This window comes from Spea bombifrons, chromosome 5, assembly GCF_027358695.1.
Source record: "Spea bombifrons isolate aSpeBom1 chromosome 5, aSpeBom1.2.pri, whole genome shotgun sequence".
Taxonomy (NCBI): Eukaryota; Metazoa; Chordata; class Amphibia; order Anura; family Pelobatidae; genus Spea; species Spea bombifrons.
The window spans coordinates 46847698-46866601 of record NC_071091.1 but is presented as its reverse complement, the minus strand read 5'-3'; the positions used below and the strand labels follow the sequence as shown (position 1 = coordinate 46866601).

The following is an 18904-nucleotide window of genomic DNA, read 5'->3' as shown; positions in this document are numbered from 1 at the left end:
AGATTAGTTAAAATAAAAATACCTGTTTTTCATAAATTGTGCGAGGTCATTATTTTCAAATCACATACCATGCTTACAGTTATGCTACTGGACCAATGTGTTAAAAGGAAACTACATTTAATCAAATACACCGCAAAATGCAATAAATCTTTTCTCTGTAAGGTATCAAAATACCCCAGTTTAAAAATTTCACAAGCAAAAGTACACAATACTTACCAGCCATAAGCAAGCAGATAATGCACATTGAAAAGGCAACCACCATGATGATTGGTAGCTGTGGAAAATATAAAATTGTTATTATAATGCTTAAGATAATCTATTTCAATCTAACAACTAAATAAGTCACATTTAAGGAAAACAATGGATAGAATCTTGGCTCATAGGCTTAGAGTGGCATGATGCCTGCAAGGTGGCATATACAGATCCTGTTCAAGCTGCTAAAATATGATTAAATCCCGACAATCTGCAACTTGCAGTCAAAGCAGGGCGCATGTGAGCCACCCTTTTCTGCTGCTGAAATTTCATAAGCAGTAAGGGCAATGTTCTTATTACTATAAATGTGTTTATTTTAGCTAAAACTACAAAGTAACAATTTTTACGATTTGCAAATACCCTTAAAACAGACATTTGATTTTTGTGTTGGACAGTTTGTGCATGTGTGTTAACATAAGTAATATTCTGTCAGTACATGCATCAGTGTATTCATTATGTATATGGATGTGTGTGTGTAATCATGTATATGCTCATATACAGTTCACAGCACTGCAGTGGCTTCTCCAGCTTTCATATTTAGGGGGGAGACAGGGACCAAAGTGGGGGGGGCAATTATAAAACACAACATATAAATATGTATATATATATGCGATAGATATACATTTTCATCTACATAATATGTAGTCATCTATTTGAAGTAAAGGCCGTGATTGAAATATGATTTCAGAACAAAAGCTGAACTGGCAGTTATCATTGTTTAATATTAGCACCTGCTGCCAATATATATTAACATTAGCCCCTGCTGCCAATATATACCGTATTTGCCCGAAGTGGGGGTGCGCCCTATATTCAGGGTTTAGCGCAGTAATGCTCAATTTGTATTGCCCGACGTCCAGGTCATGCAGTTCTGGGCACCGGACAGGAAGCAGGGTTAGGATCCAGATCCCCCGCAACGGTGCAGGGGACCTGGATCCTACTCTCCGGCATCCGTGGACATCTACGCGATGTGCTGAGACAGCCTCACCTGCCAGCACTTTCCATGGGGGGGGGGTATATGCTGGCAAGGGAGATTGTTAAAGCACAGTGTGCAGATGCGCAGGCAGCGGAAGTTGTTTATGCTCGCATAGCCGCAGCCGGTGAACGTCTGCGTGATGTGCTTTAACAATCTCCCTTGCTGGCGCACCCCCCCCCATGGAAAGTGCTGGAAGGGGAGGCTGTCTCAGCCTATCGGGGGGGGGGGCGAATGGCAGCATATCTGGGGGGGCAAATGGCAGCATATCTTGGGGGGGGCAGAGTGGCAGCATATCTTGGGGGGGGCAGAGTGGCAGCATATCTGGGGTGGGCAGAATGGCAGCATATCTGGGGGCAGAGTGGAATATCTGACGGAGCAGAGTGGCAGCATATCTGGGGGCAAAGGGGCATATCTATAAGTAAGGTGCATTAACCCCTTCGTGACAAAGGCTGATTTTACTTTTTGTACCCTTTGTGACAATGGCCGTTTTAACATTTCTGCGCTGCTCGTGTTTAGCTGTAATTTTCTTCTTTACCGTGTACTGAACCCACACAAGTTATATATTGTTTTTTTCAGGACACGAAGGGCTTTCTTTAGATGATATTGTTTTGATTGTATCATATTATTTACTATTAACTATTAAAAAAAGTATTAAATATGGTGAAAAATTTTGAATAAAATCTAATTCTAACTTTTAGTTAAAGAATCTTTTACTCATATATAAAAGGTACAGAAAAAACCTGCTAAATAGATTCTACTATTTGTCCTGAGTTTAGAAATACCCAATGTTTTTATGTGTTTTTTGCTTTTTTCTACATGTTATGGGGCAATAAGTACAGGTAGCGTTTTGCTATTTCAAAGCCATTTTTTCCAAATCTGGTAATTCTTCCCCCATCTGCCATTTCGGGTATCTTTGATGTTAGTGCATGACGTGCCAGAACCGGCAATTGTCATTAAGGGGTTAAAATGGCTATTGGTTTTCTGTTTGTGTGTAATAATTGTTGACTAACTGCATAATAGATACCAAAAATTTTAAAATACAGTGTGTTAGAATACTGTTTTACTATTCCACTAATGTGTATTTTTTCTAAAAATCTAAATTTTTCTTTAAAAAAAGCACCTAACCTATAGGGAGCGGCCTATAATCGGGTGCGGCCTATAATCGAGCCAATACGGTATTAAAATTAGCCCCTGCTGCCAATATATATTAACATTATATATATATTACACCATGTTGCCAATATATTTTAGATTAAAAAAACTCGATCCCGGGAAAGCATTTCCTTGGGCCCCGCTCCAGTAGCGTAACTAAAGTAGGGCGAGAGGGGCGGTACGCCCGCACACTGTATGAGGAAACGGCTGGGCCGCTGACGTCTGGACGGCCCTCGGACCAAGGAAATGCGTAAGTGGGTGAATGAATGTTAGTGGGTGAATAAATGAAGTTAGTAGTAAGTTAGTGTTTAGAGGCAGAAATGGAACAGGCAGGCTGATGGGGGCAGGGATGGCACAGGCAGGCTTTTCCCAGGGGCAAGTTGTTTCAGGAGCAGGCTGTTTCAAGGGCAAATGAGGCACAGGCAGGTTGCTTCAGGGGCAAATGAGGCACAGGCAGGTTTCTTCAGGGGGCAAAGGAGGAACAGGTAGGTTGATTCAGGGGCAAAGGAGGCACATGTAGGTTGATTCAGGGGCAAAGGAGGCACAGGTAGGTTGCTTGAAGGGCAAAGGAGACACAGGTAGGTTGCTTGAGGGGCAAAGCAGGCACAGGCAGGTTGCTACAGGGGCAAAGGATGCACAGGCAGGTTGCTACAAGGACAAAAGAGGCACAGGCAGGTTGCTACAGGAGCAAAAGAGGCACAGGCAGGTTGCTACAGGGCACAGGCAGGCTGCATCAGGGGCAGAGGTGGCACAGGCAGGCTGCATCAGGGGTAGAGGTGGCACAGGCAGGCTGCATCAGGGGTAGAGGTGGCACAGGCAAACTATTTCAGGGGCAGAGGTGGCACAGGCAGGTTGCTAAATGGGCAGCGGTGGCACAGGCAGGCTGTTGTAGGGGCAGAGGCCTTCCACGTTGACATACAGATAAAAAATGTTTTTGTGTGTATGGGTGTGTGGGGGGTGCCACATACAGGATCTACTCCGGGGTGCAGTCTTCCCTCCTTCTGACCCTGCCGTGACATTGAGAGGTCCTCTCCCCTGTAATCATCCCTTTGTCCCCTCATTCACTTACACCCTGTAGTTTAGGTATAGATCAAATAAACACATGTAAACAGCACATGCATGTACAGATCAAATGAATAAGACATACAAACCCTGTATTTGCTGGTATACATAAATAATGTATGGAAACATAGCATAGCAGATATACAGCAACATAATGTGGGGGTATAGATCAACCAGAATTCACATAAAAACTCAGCATTAAAGGTATAGATAAAAACCCCTAAATTACAAGCATAGATCACAGGTTGCACGCCCCAAAGGCCAGCCTTGGCATCCACATTGCCAACATAGAACCTGCCTGGTACCCAAATTACACACATAGGACATGCCATCTTTGTCCCCAAACAGCCCAGTGTATGACATCTTTGTCCCCAAACAGCAAGCCCTGTGCCATCTTGGTGCCCAAGACTTAAACACCCTGCTTGTGCCATCTTTGCCTTTCCACAAATCAATTATACATCTATGATACACACAAAAACTTTTACAGTCACTCACTAATTTATACATATTCATTAATTCTCTCTCTCATTCACACAATTCATTCACACATTAATTTATATTATCATTCACACAATTAATCTACCCCCTCTGCCCCCTTTGTTGTTCACTTACTTTGCAGAAGTCCTGCAGTGGGAGCACAAGGCCTCTGCCTCGCTGCTCTGCCGTGGTGTGCGCTGCTTCACTGCTGAGCGGCGGTATGTGACGGCATTGCGACCAGGACAAAGGCCTCGCGTAGGAGAGTGTGGGGCGTTGAGTGGTTGCTGAAAACGAATTAACGAGCAACCACTTGGCGCTTCTCTCTCCTCCACATCAATCTTCCTTGCACAAAAAAGGACGCCGTTTTAATTGGGGGGCACAGGATGATGTAGGGGGGCATGGCCTCTGCCCCCCCTGCAGCACTGGCCAGCTATCGTATCTCACAGTCACACAGTGCTGCCTCATCATCATGGGAATCAACCCCTCAACAAAGGCTGTTCTGAGGAGCCAGATGACATTTTAGCTTGGGTGATGTATAAATGGATCATAAAAACACTCTTGAAGCCCTGTAACAATGAAAGTTGGTATCGAGGTGAAAGAAAAGGTGTAACATCAGAAGTAGAATTTTTAAAGATGGGATACACCATTGAGCTACGGTTGTACAGAAAACACACACATTCTTACACTGAGAAGGTTTCAAATAGTAGTACCTGATCCATTATTCTTCAAAATTGACAATAATTTAATCATGCTTCAGGCAAAGAAAACTAGAAAGTCTCTGCCGGATGCCGCTCATCAGGGGGGTGCCACCACAACCGCACCCCTCCAGAGACAGACAGTAATGTCTGCTGCTAGAGGAGCAGGCTCGGTTGGTTAGATCAAGGATCTACCTCTAACTTGCTTAAAGTCAATCAAGCGCGGCAACTGATGCTGTGCATCAGGATTTGATGTCATATCCTGGCACACAACACTGAAGCCACGCCTTCCGCACTGACTAGAAAGACAGGACACAGAAGAAGAAGAAGCTCCAAGAACGAAGAGGAGGACGAAAAGTGACAGTGATAGAGAAAAGGTAGGAAAACATTCAGTGAGAGTGGATTAGTAAGTGTGTGAGAGTGATGGGTGTTCTGCTGTAGTTTATGCTAGATGTTTGTGAATGAATGTTTGTGAACGAGTGTATGTGTGTGATAGCATGGATGTGTAAGTGTGGGGGTGGGATAGCATGGCATAGGAAGGCTGTAATCACATTCCTATCATGCCCAGGTGCCAGCATGTACTGGCTGCCTAGGCATGATAGGAGTGTGATTGCTGTTAATAATATTAAATATATATGTATAATTGCTGATTTTTTTTGTCCAATATTGGTCCACTTTTATTTCCACTTTTATTAAAAGTAACACCAAAATGGGCAGAAAAATATATAATAACAATATATATATATATATATATTATATGTATTATATATATTTTTTTGTCTAATTTTGGTGTGTAACTTTTAATAAAATAGTTTTTTTTTTTCGTTTTTAAAGGTGGGGGGTCATTTTTGGCTTTGGCCAAGTGAATTTTCGGTTTCGGTCCAGAATTTTCATTTCGGTGCAACCCATACACCACATCAATGTTTGGCTTAGTATATCGTGATAGAGGTTATGCTGTACCCCCGTTAATGTTTGCCTCAGTATATACTGATAAGCGGTATGCTGTACCACCGTCAGTGCGTGCCACAGCACCAACACAGGCCCTACCATGGAGCAGAGTGCCCCAAGCCCTTTTTTTTTTTTTTTTTTTAAAGCGGAAGAGAGAGAGGGGGCCGAGTGGCTTTCGCTTACCAAGTTTTCAGTACCCGCTCTGCGCCCCTCTCCTCTGCGAGTCCTCTAGTCTCGGTGCCGGCTTGTAATGCTGAGTGCACTCATTGTCATTTCCGGCGCTCAGCATTACAAGCCGGCACCAAGACCGAGCAGGGATACTCGCCGCAGGACTGCTGAAAGGTAAGTACAAGGGGGGGGGTATAGATAATAGAGAGGGAGAGGAAGGGTAGATAATAGGGAGGGAGGGATGGAGGGAGGGGAAGGGTAGATAATAAGGAGGGAGGGAGGGAGGAGAAGGGTAGATAATAGGGAGGGGGAGGAAGGGTAGATAAGGGGGGGTGCAGTAGAAGAAGGGTAGATAATGGGGGGGTGGCATTTTAAACTTCGCCCCAGGCGGCATTATGCCTTGGGCTGGCCCTGAGCAACCCCCTTCTCTCTACAAGGCTGCTTCTGTCTCGCGCCGAAGGAGTTGACCGCTGGTGTCCCGGCAGGAGGAAGCGTAGTTTGGCGGGAGTACCCAGTTGGGGTACAGGGCGTCCCGTCACAGGGTATCCAACACCCGGTATAATATCTGTCTTGTAAATGCTAGAGATCTATAGAAAAGCTATATACACAAGGTATTTCCAAAGCATGTTTTTACTTTTTTCATCATCACACATATACACTCACTGGCCACTTTATTAGGTACACCTGTACAACTGGTTAACACAAATAGCTAACCAGCCAATCACATGGCAGCAACTCAGTGCATTTAGGCATGTAGACATGGTCAAGACAACTTGCTGAAGTTCCAACCAAGCATCAGAAAGGGGAAGAAAGGGGATTTAATATACTATACATGTAATAGCCTTACTGATACTTTTTTGGGGGGTTAATGATATTCATATATTTGCTGTAGGTTATGTTGTCGTGCTCACACTGTTTACGTCACACTATTTAAGGGAAACAAATTCAGTGGTGATAAGAGCGGGGTGCCGCTCGAAACGCGTCCAGATTTCGGGTCTCCTGTGCACGTAGGTGCACTCAGGTATGAACTATGTTTTTAATATTGAAGTAAAATAAAAGATGGAAGTTTTTTCATTCAAGTGCTGGATCGACCCCTTCTTTTCATTTGTTTTTATTCCACGCATCGAGTCTGTGGGGATCTGTACAGACGAATACATAGGGAGGTGAGCTGGCTTTTGCATTTATTCAATTTTGATGGTTGTTGATGCCAGATAAACTGCTGATCTACTGGGATTTTCACACACAACCATCTCTAGGGTTTACAGAGAATGGTCTGAAAAAATATCCAGTGAGTGGCAGTTGTGTGGACGAAAATGCCTTGTTGATGTCAGAGGAGAATGGGCAGACTGGTTCGTTACAACCAAGGTATGCAGAATACCATCTCTGAATGCACAACACGTCGAACCTTGAAGCAGATAGGTTACAGCAACAGAAGACCACATAGACTGCCACTCGTGTCAGCTAAGAGCAGGAAACTGAGGCTACAATCCGCACAGGCAAACCAAAAATTTTACAATGGAAGACTGGAAGAACATTGCCTGGTCTGATGAGTCTCAATTCTAGCTGCGACATTCAGATGGCAGGGTCAGACTTTGGCGTAAACAACATGAAGCATGGATCCATCATGCCTTGTATCAAAGCTTCAGGCTGCTGGTGGTGGTGGTGTAATGGTGTGGGGGACATTTTCTTAGCACACTTTGGGCTGAGTCTGACCGACTACCTCTGCTGACTTGTGCTCCCTTAGCCTGGGACAACACACTCTTTCCCCGGTTTCCCAGTCACCAGCCGAGACTCAGTGTAGGGTATAACCAAATGAAGACTACTTTTCACACACAGGGCTGGATATAGCCAGCAAAGCACACATCAACATAAAACAAGATATTGGGCTACAAACCGCCCCCTTAATCTGCCTCCCAGAGACAACAGGGTCAGTAAAGGGATTAACCAAACAATGGGGTCCCAACTTCCACTATCTATTACTGGCCAAAATCCTTTCCAAGGTTTGGCCAGGGTAAATGTCTGTAGTGGTGGAACTGGAGGGGGGGGGGCAACATAGCAGTGTACCATGGGGTGGGGTTGCAGATCCTGGCTGTCTGCCAGGGATAATCCCCTCAGCAAGTGATGAGATGATATCCTGCTGGGGGTAGACACAGAAGTCTTTACAAAGTCAGGGCCCATAGGCAATAGGGAGGAGGCTGGCTATCAGGCCTCTCCAGGGGCCCCAGTGATGGAGGGTTCCGTCACATTTCTCCCCCTTCCGAATGGGGCTCACTCAGGAGGAGACCCCAAACGGGTTGACTCCATAGTCAGTTCATTTTTGCCCATCAATGCCCTCCCAAAACTGGTGCCCCAAACAATCTGTCCCTCCAAGAGCACTACTCACCCGCCTGACCTCTGGCTATCCTGAAAAATATAACTGCCGCTGGAGAGAATTGCCAACTGCACCTTCTCTCTGGAGTCTTCTCAGCCACTGGGGAAACGACAGAGTGGCGGGAGCCCCTTCAATCCTGGGTTGGGGATCTGAGCCAGCTGCCCAGCATTTCTGGGGATCACAGGTAGCGACCACAGTCTCACCCACCTTTATGGGATACATGTCCCCCAGTGCTGGTTTTCTACCATCCTCTGGTGGAGGGATGTCCAGCTGCGCTCTGACCAGGAGAAAGCTCTTCTATGGGGCTTGAAGGGACCTCCAGTGCTGGTAGAGAGGGACCGCCCTGCCTCTCTCCTATTGCCAGTATTTCGGCTAGGGTGGTCTGAGTGGGCACTGCGAGAGTGTCATGGTCAGACTCAGGAACAAGGGGGAGGGGTGGTTTGAGACCAGCAGTACTCTGCCCTGATGCCAGCACTTCTGCTGGGGAGTGGGGATCTGGGCCAACTGCCCAACATTCCGGCGACCCAGGTGTGGAGACCGCAGTCCCATCCACTACCACAGTCTCTGGGACTGCCTGACTGGACCCTACAAGGTTACTGTGGTCAGGCTCAGGAAACCGGGAAGGGAGCAGGCAGAGGCCAGGGACACTCTGCCCTGATGGCAGCTCTTCTGCTGGGTGGGTGCTAGTGGAGACCTGAGTCCCATCCAATACACCCAGAAAACTCTTCCTTTCCCTGGGAAGGGAAGCCAATTGCAAGCCCTCCTGGACCAACATCCTAATTATAAAATCAATTAAATCCACAATCTCTGGATCCAGTAATGGAGGAAAAGTTATGTAGCTCGGGTATTGGATCTGGGTTAGCTGCCCAGTATCCCTTTGACTCAAGGGTGGAGGCCGCAGTCCCATCCACCCCTCCTGGGTCAACATCCTTAGGTGACCACTCAGTTACATAGTTACATAGTTCATAAGGTTGAAAAAAGACCTAAGTCCATCAAGTTCAACCCTTCTACCTAACCTTCCTATTCTTGACCCAAAAGAAGGCAAAAAAACCCTAATTAAGCTACTTCGAATTCTGCCATCAGGAGAAAAAAATTCCTTCTTGACTTGACAAGAGGCAATCGGATTTCTCCTTGGATCAAGAAGATCTTAAATATTAATCTTATTCTATTTATATCCCTGTATGTCACTCAGTAAAATCCATAGAATCCATGGTCACTGGGGCATACTGTTGAACAGGCCAAAACAGCTCTTGATATGCCTGTTTCAGTTCCCATTCTTGTGTGACCAAATAATCCAGGTCAGCCCACAGCTCGGGCACGCATGGGATATCCTCCGCCCTTCTCTCCTGGAGGTCTCCCCCCCTCCCGACACTCTGATGCACTACCGAAGTCGGGATCCTTTTCCATACTTTCCAATAATAATCCCGGGCCGCCGAAGCTATAGCCCTCTGTTGGACCTTAATACCCAGGGCACAGCTGTGCTGCGTACCATCGCAGAGCCCGATATCCATTATCCAAATTCAGCTCTGTCTGGACCAGCACCTCCAGCTCAGCCACCATTCTCTTTTGGCTGCTTCCCCAGGAACGGTATCAGCAAATTCCGCTGGAGCCAGAACCTTTCCTCAAAGGTTGGGTGGCTTTTCCCCTCGTATTTAATTTCCAAGTGGAGAACCTCCCTCCAGAGCTTCAGGCAGGCACAATTGCTCTGGATCAGCTCTGCATAGCTGACTTCCGTTCCCTGTCTTGGAGATAGATCCCGATGGGAAGGAAGTGTCCCTCAAACTAGGAAGCAATCCCACCGCTGCCACCAATGTCACAGAGCTGGATAGTCCGACCGACTACCTCCGCTGACTTGTGCTCCCTTAGCTTGGGACAACACGCTCTTTCCCCGGTTTCCCAGTCACTAGCCGAGACTCAATGTAGGGTATAACCAAAACGAACACTACTTTATTTTTCACACACAGGGCTACAGCCAGCAAAGCACAAATTAACATAAAACAAGAAATTGGGATACAAACCGCCCCATTAATCTGCCTCCCAGACACAACAGGGTCAGTAAAGGGATAAACCATACAATGGGGTCCCAACTTCCACTATCTATTACTGGCCAAAATCAGTTCCAAGGTTTGCCCAGGGTTAATTGTCTGTAGTGGTGGAACTCGGGGGAGGGGGGGCAACTTAGTAGTGCACCATGTGGTAGAGGGGGTTGATATTAAAGTAAAACAATGGCGGTCACTCCCTGGTTGCAGATCCTGGCCGTCTGCCAGGAATAACCCCCTCAGCAAGTGATGAGATGATATCCTGCTGTGGGTAGCCACAGAAGTTTTTACAATGTCAGGGCCCATATGCAATAGGGAGGAGGCTGGCTGTCAGGCATCATGGATGTGCAGCCAACAAATCTGCAGCAACCGCGTGATGCCATCATGTCCATATGGACCAAAATCTCTGAGGAATGTTTCCAGCACCTTGTATAAAGTATGCCACAAAAATAAAGGCAGCTCTGAAGGCAAAAAAGTATGCCACAAAAATAAAGGCAGCTCTGAAGGCAAAAAGTGACTTTGAACTCTATGATTTTACATATCAGGACATAGTAACAATCATCTGCTCCTTAGGAGGTCTAAAAATTAGGTACATACAACATCAGATGAACAACAAAACATGACATATTATACCGAGTAATGGTTTATTTAACATAAATAAAGCCAAAACGGAGAAGCCATGTGTGAAAAACCGTGTACACCTTATACCGTATTTGCTCGATTATAAGACGAGGTTTTTTCCAGAGCAAATGCTCTGAAAAATACCCCTCGTCTTATAATCGAGGTCGTCTTCTAATCAGACCTCATTCTGCTTCGGCCGTGCTGCTTACCGGGCTTTGATCGCGAGCAGCGTCTCTGCTATTAACAGCAGGAAACAGGAAGCTAGCACAGTCCTCACATAACTCTACCGCCCCCCTCCTTCCTCTGGGGGCGGGGCCAGAGAAGTTGCTCGCACAGTCGGGCCCCTGCAGATGCAGAAGTCTGCGAGTGGGAGATCTGCAGTTCAGGTAAGGGGGTGGGGGGTTTGAGCGTGTGTGTGTGTATGTGTGATTAATGGAATGAATGAGTATTTAAATGTTTGTGAATGAGTGTGTGTGTGATAGCATGGATGTGTAAGGGGGGTGGGGGTGGTAGCATGGCATAGGGAGGCTGTAATCACACTTCTAACATCCCCAGGTTCCAGCATGTACTGGCTGCCTTGGCTTGATAGGAGTGTGATTGCTGTTAGCAGTATATATATATCTCCAGAAATGCATTTTAACCCCCTATATGCCACTCAGCCACATGATATGCCTTTTAACCCCCTATATGCCAGAGTGGCATATAGGGGTATAAGGCATATCATGGGGCAGAGGGGCATATAGGGGGTTAAAAGGCATATCATGGGGCACAGTGGCATATAGGAGGGTATAAGACATTTCTGGAGGCAGAGCGGCATATAGAGGGTTAAAAGGTACATCATGGGGCAGAGTGGCAAATAGGGGGGTATAAGGCATTTCTGGGGGCAGAGTGGCAAGCCTGGGGGCAGATGTGCATAACTGGGGGGGCAGGTTGGCAAATAAAAGGAAATAAAAAATATATTTTTCTCAATCATAGCTTTTATTAAATATGAAAATTAGTTTACATGAATTAATATTTACTAGTAAAACTTTTTTCCTATACGGTAGTCTTATATTCAGGTTTTTTGTTTTTTTCCTAAATTAATATTTTGATTTTGGGGGGTCGTCTTATAATCAGGGTCGTCTTATAATCGAGCAAATACGGTAATTCAATAGCTTGTAGGACTACCTTTATCAGTTACCAACTTGAAGTAATCGATTTCTGTATGACTATCAGTTTCTCACATATTTGCGGAGGAATTTTGGTTCACTCCTCTTTACAACCTTTTGCTACAATTTATTGGGGTTTGCAGGCATTTGCTTATGCACAACTCTCTTAACCCCTTAAAGATCAGGCTGTGTTTTACCTTTTGTACCACTGGGACCGAGGGAACACTTTTGCGGTGTTCGTGTTTAGATGTAATTTTCTCCTCACTCATTTAGTGAACCCACACAAATTATATGTTGTTTTTTTCAGGACAAGCAGGGCTTTCTTCAGATACCATTGTTTTGATCATATTATCTAATTTCCCATAAAAAAGTAATAAAATATGATGAAAAATGTAAAAAAAAAAAAAAACCCCACATTTTCTGACTTTTACCCCAAAAATCTTTTACTCATCCAAAAAAGCTAATGAAAAAACCTACTAAATATATTCTATTTGTCCTGAGTTTAGAAATACCCAATGTTTTTATGTTTTTTTGCTTTTTTTCTGCAAGTTATGGAGCATTAAGTACAAGTAGCGTTTTGCTATTTCAAAACCATTTTTTCCAAATCTGGTAATTCTTCCTCCCATGTGCCATTTCGGGTATCTTTGAAGCCGGCCAATGCAATTTACCCCATTAAATCATATATTTTTGAAAACTAGACACCCCAAGGTATTTCAAATGCTAGAATTTTAACTCTTTTCATGCAGTCTACCACCAGTCTTTGTCAAACTTTGTGGTAGTAATTTATTTTGTGTTTTTTATCGCTAAAATTGCTCTTCAGGTATGGATTTACAGCTCCTGGTATACAACACCCCAATATGTGTTCAGCAACATCTCCCGAGTACAGTCATACCCCCCATGCATGGGTTTGTCGGGTTGTTTGGGAGGTAAAACGCCACATTTAGGAAGTGCACATTTTTTTACTTTTACATCTGGTCATTCTGCCCCCATGTCCTAATAGGACCATCTTAGAAGCCGGCTAATTCAATTTTACCCATCATACCATATATTTTTGAAAACTAGACACCCCAAGGTATTTCAAATGCTAGTATTTTAACCCTTCCCATGCATGACATTCTACCACCAGCCTTTGCCACACTTTGTGGTAGTATTTTTTTGGGATTTTTTTTTACACAAATTGTACTTTGGGTATAAATGTATAGCTCCAGGTATACATCACTATCAAACAACACCCTAATATCTGTTCAACAACATCTCTTGAGTACAGTGATACCACCCATGCATGGGTTTGACTGCTGTTTGGGGTTAAAAGGCCACATTCGGGAAGTGCGCTTTTTTTCCCCTATTTCGGTCAGTCTATGCCTATGCCCTATCTTTGAGCCCGGCCACTACAATTTACCCCATCAAACCATATATTTTTGAAAACTAGACACCCCAAGGTACTTAAAATGGTAGTATTTAACCCTTTCCATGCATCAGATTCTACCACCAGCCTTTGCCACACTTTGTGGTAGCATTTTTTTTGGTATTTTTTTCACACAAATAGTACTTTAGGTATAAATTTATAGCTCCAGGTATAGGTCACTATCAAACAACACCCCAATGTGTGTTCAGGAGCATCTCCTGAATACAGTCATACCCCACATGTATGGGTTTGTCTGGTGTTTGGGGTTAAAATCCCACATTTTGGAAGTGCGCTCTTTTTTCCCCATTTCGGTCAGTCTGTGCCTATGTCCTATCTTTAAGCTCGGCCACTCCAATTTACCCCATCAAACCATTCATTTTTTTTTAAATTAGACACCCCTTGGGTATTTGAAATGCTTTTATTTAAATTTTTCCATGTCAGGATTTTTGGGAAGATACAGCGCTAATTTTAGCATTTGCTCATAATAATAAACTTTATTTAATTTATTTTATTCTTTTAGGACTTTTTTTTTTTACATTTTGCTGGAACTGGATAGTTCCTCTGATGCATAATTTTTAAATGTTACCATGTTTTTTTTTTTTTTTTTCCTTTTTTTTAATATTTTACTAATCACATAGTGATTAGAAAGCTGGGATCCATTGACTTGTATGGTTGAATGCAGTACCTGTATTCAACCTCCAAGTGGAGCCAGAGTTCTCTAGAGGGTCTGGAGACCACCTAGCGAACTTTTTCATCTTTATTATTTTTTTTTCCCCGAGCGGCCGCCATCTTGCGGATGGCGAAGATCACCGGCAGTTGCGGCTGTGACCGTTGTCACAGGTTGTCACAGCTGGTCCTGGGGTAAGTGTTTGGTGTCGCTGAATGCCTCCTGATCGAGGCATTCCAGCGACACCATTGAAGTTTAGGAGGTGATAGTTGATCGCCTCCTAAACGCTTTTAAAACGGGCGTCCGCCGCCATACAATGTATGGCGGATGTTGACGCCCCGGGGAGGGGCCAGACATGGCCCATGATGCCGATCTCGGTGTTGCTGAATGCCTCAACATCGAGGCATTACAGCAACACCGTTTAAGCTTAGCGTCTGAGATGTAACTCTTGGGTTTCTTGTAATTGTTCTGAGCATTACACAGTCTGACCTTTGGATGAATTTGCTGGGAAGTTCACTCCTGGAAAGATGGGCAATTCTTGAATGTTTTCCACTTCTGAATAATCATTCACACTGACATTTAATATTGTTTGAAAATACCTTTATAACCCTTACTAGATTGATGGGCAGCAACAATTGCTTCTCTAAGATCATTGCTGATGTCTTTCCTCTTTGACATTGTGTTAACACACACCTGAATGCTCCAGACCAGCAAACTGCTAAAACTTTGGCTTTTATAGAGGTGGTCACACTTGCTGAAGATCAATTTATCAAGGGCATTTGATTTGTCTACTATGTGGCATCTCAATTCCTATGGAAGCAGTAAGGGTATACTTAGTTTTTAGCACATAGCTTCTCCATTTTGGCTTTTTTTTTTTTTAAACATTACAAATCATGAGACTGTGTAATATGTCATGTGTTGTTCATATATACAAACACACAGGGAAAAAAACAATAAACAATGTATGTGTGTATGCTAAATATGAAAAAGAGAACCATAATGAAGAATGTAAGGCAAAAAAAACTTCAGTCTTTAGGGTATGGAATATGCCTGGGTTTTAAGTTTATATCAAAGGGTACTAAGCTAACAAAATAAAAACCTGGAAGCATAAAATTGTTATACAGGATTGCCACCTAAACAGATGGATACCCATCAAAGAAGATCAAGTAAATTATATGGAAGGGCAAAATATCATACCGCAAGAAATTTCCAATCTGTCTGCACATGTAGAGGGCTTGTTGAGTAGCCTTCTTCCACTGAATAATTTCCAAGGAATAAGTCAATCGAATCCTTAAAAACATTATAAAAAAAATAAATACATTATGCATAAATCTGCTGTTTATCGTGCCAAAATCTTTAAAGTGTAACATTTATATGTCTGAAGTAAATGGACACAGGACTTGATAATATACTGTATTTGCTCGATTATAAATACTTTCAAATGCTCTGAAAAATAACCATCATCTTATATCTGAGGTCGTCTTCTAATCGGACCTCAAATAGAGGTCTGACTACAAGACTAAGATCCCCCGCACTGCTGCAGGGGACCCGCATCCTCCTCTCTGGCAGCTGGTGGATGCCGGTGCTCATTCATAGAAGCCCAGCGCATCCCACAGACCTCCACCAGCTGCCCCACTAGGACAAGTCTAGGGAAGCACTGGTAAGTCGGGGGAAGGGTAAGAGTGGCATGTGGGGGTTAAAAGGAATATCAGGGAGGCAGAGCGGCATTTAGGGGTGTATAAGGCATATCGGGGGGGGCAGAGTGGGAAATAGGGCATCAAGAGGCATATCTGGGAGACAGGGTGGCATTTAGGGGTTTATAAGGCATATCTGGGGGGGAAGAGCGGCATATAGGGGGTATAAGGCATATCTGGTGGCAGAGTGGCATATCGGGGAGGCAGAATGGCGAATACGGGGTATAAGGCATTTCTGGGGGGGGGAGAGTGGCATATAAGGGGGGCAGATGTGCATAACTGGGGGCAGGTTGGCAAATAAAAATGCATTTTTCTCAATCAGTTTTTATTAAATATGAAAAGATAGTTTTTTCCCCTAAATTAATATTCAAAAGGTGGGGGGTCGGTAATATACGGTAATAATTCATTGTGGTACAGGACAGACAAAATGTTTCAACTTGTTCACTATCAGTAATATTGTGATGTACGCAGCTTGAAGACACAGATCAAACTAAGAGATCACTTACAGCAAAATGGCAGGTGTGGCATGTAATAATAAACTGTAATAATAAACTGTTGTGTGCAATGTATATGATGTGTGTTTGAATAATTTAAATGCACTGTTGAGAGGTTGTGTATATGTACCATAAGCAAACAGGTTCTATATTAACCCCTTAAGGACAGAGCTGGTTTTATTTTTATTGTTTTTATTTTTCTTTTCAGGACACGAGGGGCTTTCTTTAGAGATCACATATTTTACTATACTAAAAAAATGAAAATTACTTTTTTTTCTTTCACATATACAAAAGCTAATTAAAAAATGCTAAAATTATACTATTATTTATCATGACTTTAGAAATAGCATTTTGTTTGCAAGTTATAGTGCAATGGGTACAAGAAACATTTATTGTAAGCTTGCAAGCAGGGCTCTCTCCACCTAATGTATCGGTTTGTCTTAGTCTGTCGATTCTCTTCTTGTCATACCCCTTGAATATATGTATTGTATTAAGCGCTGCGTAGATTGTTGGCGCTATATAAATAAAAGATAATAATAAAAATAATTTTAAAACCATTTTTTTCAAATCCTAGCATTCTGCCCCATGTTCTATTTGGGACATCCCTGAAGCTGGCCAATTCAATTTAACCATATATGTTTGAAAACTAGACACCCAGGGTATTTTAAATGCTAGTAACACTACCAGCTGTTTTGAAAGTTAGTATATTTGTGTTTTTTTCCATACACATTGAACTTCAGGTATGAACTTACAGTTCCTGGTATATGTCACTGCCAAACAACACCCCAATATGTTTTCAGCAACATTTTCTGACTACAGTGATACCATTCATGCATGTGTCATGTTTTTTTGTGTTAAAAGGCCACATTTGGGGCATAAACAATTCAGTTTTTCAAATTGGAATTTTTACATGTGATCATTCTGCCCCATGTAATATGTGAGACATCTTTGTACCTGGCCAATTTAATTAACCTCATTAAACCATAAATTTGTGAAAATTAGACACCCTAAGGTATTTCAAATGCTTGTATTTTTCTTTCCATGCACTTATGTTACCACAAGCCTTTGGAAAAGTTTGTGGTAATATTTCTGTGTGTTTTTCCCCCAGACACATTGTAATTCAGGTATAAATTTAAAGCCCCTGGTATATACCACAGGCAAACAATCTAACATATGTGTTGAGCAACATCTCCTGAGTACAGTGATACCACCCATGCCAGGATTTTTGTGAAGATCTGATTTTAGGAAAAGATTTGTTTTTACATTTTGTTGGCAGTGAATGGTTCTTCTAACAGTGAAATTACTTTATTTTTACATTTAACCACTTTTTAACTTTTTTTTTTAACTATTTTTTTTGTATTTTATTTTACAATTCACATTACGATTAGTAAGCTGGGCTCCACTGACTTGCATGACTGAATGCAGTACCCTCTTGGGATCTTCTTTTTCTAGTATGCGCTGCAATCCTGCCAGAGGCAACAGCGAGAGGCTTGCGGCTGCTCTCCAGACCGATCACAGTGCATCCTGGGGTAGGATTTCAGTCTTACTGACTGCCTCGATATTGAGGCATTTCAGCAACACTCTTTCAGAATTTAAGCCGTTTTAAAGGATGCCACCGCCACCACCATATTTATTATCGCACACATTGTCACTGCGGGGACCAATCACCAGGGCCCCTCAGCTGTTTTGGTGTTGCTGATATTATGACATTACAGCAACACAGTTTGGGAAAACAGCTGGGAAACACAGGATAACTTGAACACAAAATTAAGTTCACTCCCCCATGTGCTTTTGCTAATGACATCACAAATTACATGATTACCTTACCCATGATTTCAGTATGACAGCATAAATACCACAATTAATTACACCACAAACCACTATATCAGTGGCATCACTAGTAACATCAAAGATGCACCTCCAAACATCATCTGGGAACACTAACTTTACACTTAAAGCTCTTATTAGTTCAAGCCAGAGCACTGGCAGTTTGACAGTGATATAAATGTGTCAGGCATCAACTGCAATGTGACTCTTCATCTATTTACTCTTTTTCCAGTGCAATTGTTGATGCAATTTGTGATGTCCTGTCGGATGTCATTAGTAGATGCACATGGGTATCTTGTTTTTCCTGACTTTTTTTTTTTTTTTTTTACCTTAAAGCAAGAAAGTTTGTTTTTGCTATTTTATTTCCTTTTTTACTGTTTAAATATATCAATTGACTTAAATTATAATATTTCCACCCTCACTTCCGTGTTTTAGTCAGGCTAACGCCTGTCTTCAGTCCAAATCTGCCTTATACCCCCTCACTGCCCTTTCAGCCTCTTTAAGACCCAGATGCCTTCTTCAGACATCTCACCCCCATCTGATGAGGCATCTGGTAAGGTACCCCCCAACTTTTCCCTCCAGTCACTTCAGCCCCCCATCTGACCCCTCAGCCACTATATTTCTCCTTTCTTCTCAGCTGTTGTCTCCTCAGCCATTTCAGACCCCAAGAACCCCCTGTGACGGATCGTCTTGTGCCCCAGACTGGACACATCCGGCCGTCAGCTCCTTCCCTCTCCCAGTAAGGGGACACGCTGTGGCTGTCCGAAGAAAACAGTCACAGACCAGCACTTCCCTCAGTCATGAGACAGGACTTCATGCTTTGAGGTTAAAACAGAACTCTCTTTATTACAAACACACAGAACTTATATACAATCTCCATTCACTATGCACCGAACCTAACCCCCAATCCC

At 43.3% G+C, this 18904-nt stretch overlaps 1 protein-coding gene across 1 annotated transcript in view; it reads right to left on the bottom strand.

The window, feature by feature from the left end:
* The window catches only part of SACM1L (SAC1 like phosphatidylinositide phosphatase), a 180997-nt gene that overhangs the window by 27541 nt on the left and 134552 nt on the right, over positions 1–18904 (bottom strand). Inside the window, exons 18-19 of the mRNA XM_053467324.1 lie at positions 15176–15268; positions 217–274 (exon numbers count right to left, since the gene is read on the bottom strand). Coding sequence (XP_053323299.1) covers positions 217–274; positions 15176–15268 — 151 coding nt within the window. The remainder of the gene's footprint in view (positions 1–216; positions 275–15175; positions 15269–18904) is intronic.